This window comes from Hevea brasiliensis, unplaced genomic scaffold (assembly GCF_030052815.1).
Source record: "Hevea brasiliensis isolate MT/VB/25A 57/8 unplaced genomic scaffold, ASM3005281v1 Scaf330, whole genome shotgun sequence".
In the NCBI taxonomy this organism is placed as follows: domain Eukaryota; kingdom Viridiplantae; phylum Streptophyta; class Magnoliopsida; order Malpighiales; family Euphorbiaceae; genus Hevea; species Hevea brasiliensis.
This window is the reverse complement of record NW_026614841.1, coordinates 20187-22796: the sequence shown is the minus strand read 5'-3', so window position 1 is coordinate 22796 and position 2610 is coordinate 20187. Positions and strand designations below refer to the sequence as shown.

Genomic DNA, 2610 nt, shown 5'->3' with positions numbered 1-2610 from the left:
CTAATCTTTATAAGTGACGGTCATCTTCCTGATTATTCTCTTGAGATTTTTATTAGCAGCTTCCACCGCTATGTTCATTTGGGGATGGTATGGTGATGAATTGAGATGCCAAATTTTGTACTGGTCACATAAACTTCGGATCTTTGGGCCATTCAAATTCTTAGCATTATCGGTGACAATTTCACTAGGAAGGCCATGTCGGCAGATAACATTGTTCTTGAAAAATTTGAGGAATGTATTTTTCATGATATAAGCATATGACATTACCTCAACCCATTTGGAAAAGTAGTCAATAGCCACCAGGATGAACCTGTGCCCATTGGATGCCTTGGGATTAATAGGACCAATTACGTCGATGCCCCACATTGCAAAAGGCCAAGGTGAGACAAGATTAAAAAGCTGATGAGGCGGGACATTTATCGGATCAGCATAAATTTGGCATTTATGACACTTCCGAAAGTACTCAATGCAGTCTTTTTCCAAAGTAGTCCAGAAGTATCCCCGTATCATGATTTGCTTGGCCATCACATGCCCATTGGCGTGAGTAGCGCAATTCCCCTTATGAGTTTCAAAAAGGATCCTCCTTGCTTCTTTTGCTTCCACGCACCTCAACAATTCGCCATTGGAGTTCCTTTTGTACAAAATTTCTCCACTAGGGAAGTATCCCAGTGCTAATCTCCTGATCATTCTTCTTTCATTTCTACTTGCCCCGGAAGGGTATTCCCTGGTTTTGATATAGACCTGGATGTCATGATACCAGGGTTTATCATCTGTTTCTTCTTCGATCATGAAGCAGTATGCCGGCTCACTCCTTGTTTTGATTTACAACTCCTGTGTTATCTGTCCCTCTTCCATTTGAGTCATGATAGCTAGAGTGGCTAAGGCATCGGCGAATTGGTTCTTGTCACAGTTGAGGTGAGTGAAAGAAATCTCTTCTAATTTCTTGATCAATTCTAGGAGATACTTTTGATACGGGATCAATTTCGAATCTTTAGTTTGCCATTCTCCTTTGACTTGGTAAATGATCAAGGGCGAATCTCCGTACACCTCTAATTTCATGATCTTCAATTTGATGGCAGCCTGTAAACCCATCACACAGGCTTCATACTCTACAACGTTGTTGGTGCAGTCGAACCTTAGCTTGATAGCTATTGGGAAGTGTTTTCCATCTGGGGATATCAAAACTGCTCCAATCCCATTGCCGGACAAATTGACCGCTCTGTCGAAATACATTTCCCATGCGTCATTTGGTTCTTTGTCATCGCTGTTGACTTCATTAACATACTCATCAAGAAATTCAAAATCTAGGGCTTCATAATCCTGGATCGGGTTTTCTGTTAGGAGATCAGCAATCACATTTCCTTTCACTGCCTTTCTGGTCATGTAGACAATGTCATATTGAGAAAGTATGACCTGCCATTTTGCTATCCTCCATGGCATGAATAGGCTTTCAAATACATACTTGATTGGGTCCATTCTGGAGATGAGCCACATTTTATGATTCAACATGTAGTGCTTGAGTTGATTTTCCGTCCATGCCAATGCGCAACAAGTTTTCTCTAGGAATGAGTATCTCGACTCGCAATCATTGAATTTCTTACTTAAATAGTAAATGGCTCTTTCCTTTCTTCCCGTGTCATCGTGTTGTCCCATAACACAACCCATCGAGCTCTGCTGAACTGTCATATATAGAATCAATGGCCTTCCCATCACTGAAGGAACCAATATTGGCGGGTTTGACAAGTACTATTTAATCTTTTTAAAAGTCTCTTGACAAACTTGATCCCACTAAGCGGTATTATTTTTCTTGAGTAGTTTAAAAATGGGCTCAGCTTTAGCAGTGAGATTGGAGATGAACCTCGAGATGTAGTTCAGTTTTCCCAAGAAACTGCGCACCTCCCTTTCTGTCTTTGGGGATGGCATTTCTTGAATGGCTCGAACTTTATCTGGATCCATTTCTATTCCCTTCTCGCTTACTATAAATCCCAATAGCTTACCCGACCTGGCCCCAAACATGCTAAGAGGGTTCAGCTTCAGTTGATACTTCCTAAGCCTTTCAAACACCTTTCTCAACACCTGTACGTGACTTTCTACCCCTCTGGATTTGATGATCATATCATCCACATATACTTCTACTTCCTTATGCATCATGTCATGGAATAATGTGACCATGGCGCGTTGGTAGGTAGCTCTGGCATTCTTTAACCCAAAGGGCATGACCCGATAGCAGAATACCCCCCATTGGATGATAAAAGCAGTTTTGTCTTTGTCCTTCTCATCCATGGGGATTTGGTTATACCCTGATGCCCCGTCGATACATGAACATCTTCCCAATCCTGCAACATTGTCTACTAGCACGTCTATGTGTGGGAGAGGGAAATCATCCTTCAAGCTTGCCTTATTAAGATCCCTATAATCAACACATACCCTTACTCTTCCATCCTTCTTTTTTACCAGGACAACATTAGCTATCCACTGAGGGTATTTGACCACTTTTAGGAATCCAGCATCATACTGCTTTTTGACTTCATCCCTAACTTTGAGCAGCGTGTCGGGGTTCATTCTTCTCAACTTCTGTTTCACTGGAATTGTCCCAGGAATCAGAGGGAT

General features: G+C 41.8%; 1 protein-coding gene across 1 annotated transcript; it reads right to left on the bottom strand.

Annotated features, from left to right (window-relative positions):
• LOC131177098 (uncharacterized) lies at positions 1-1383 on the bottom strand. Its single transcript, XM_058142083.1, has 2 exons — positions 1232-1383; positions 1-310 (listed from the first exon to the last, which is right to left on the bottom strand). The coding sequence occupies exons 1-2, from the start codon at positions 1381-1383 to the stop codon at positions 1-3; spliced, it is 462 nt and encodes a 153-aa protein (XP_057998066.1).
• Positions 1384-2610: the final 1227 nt, after the last annotated feature.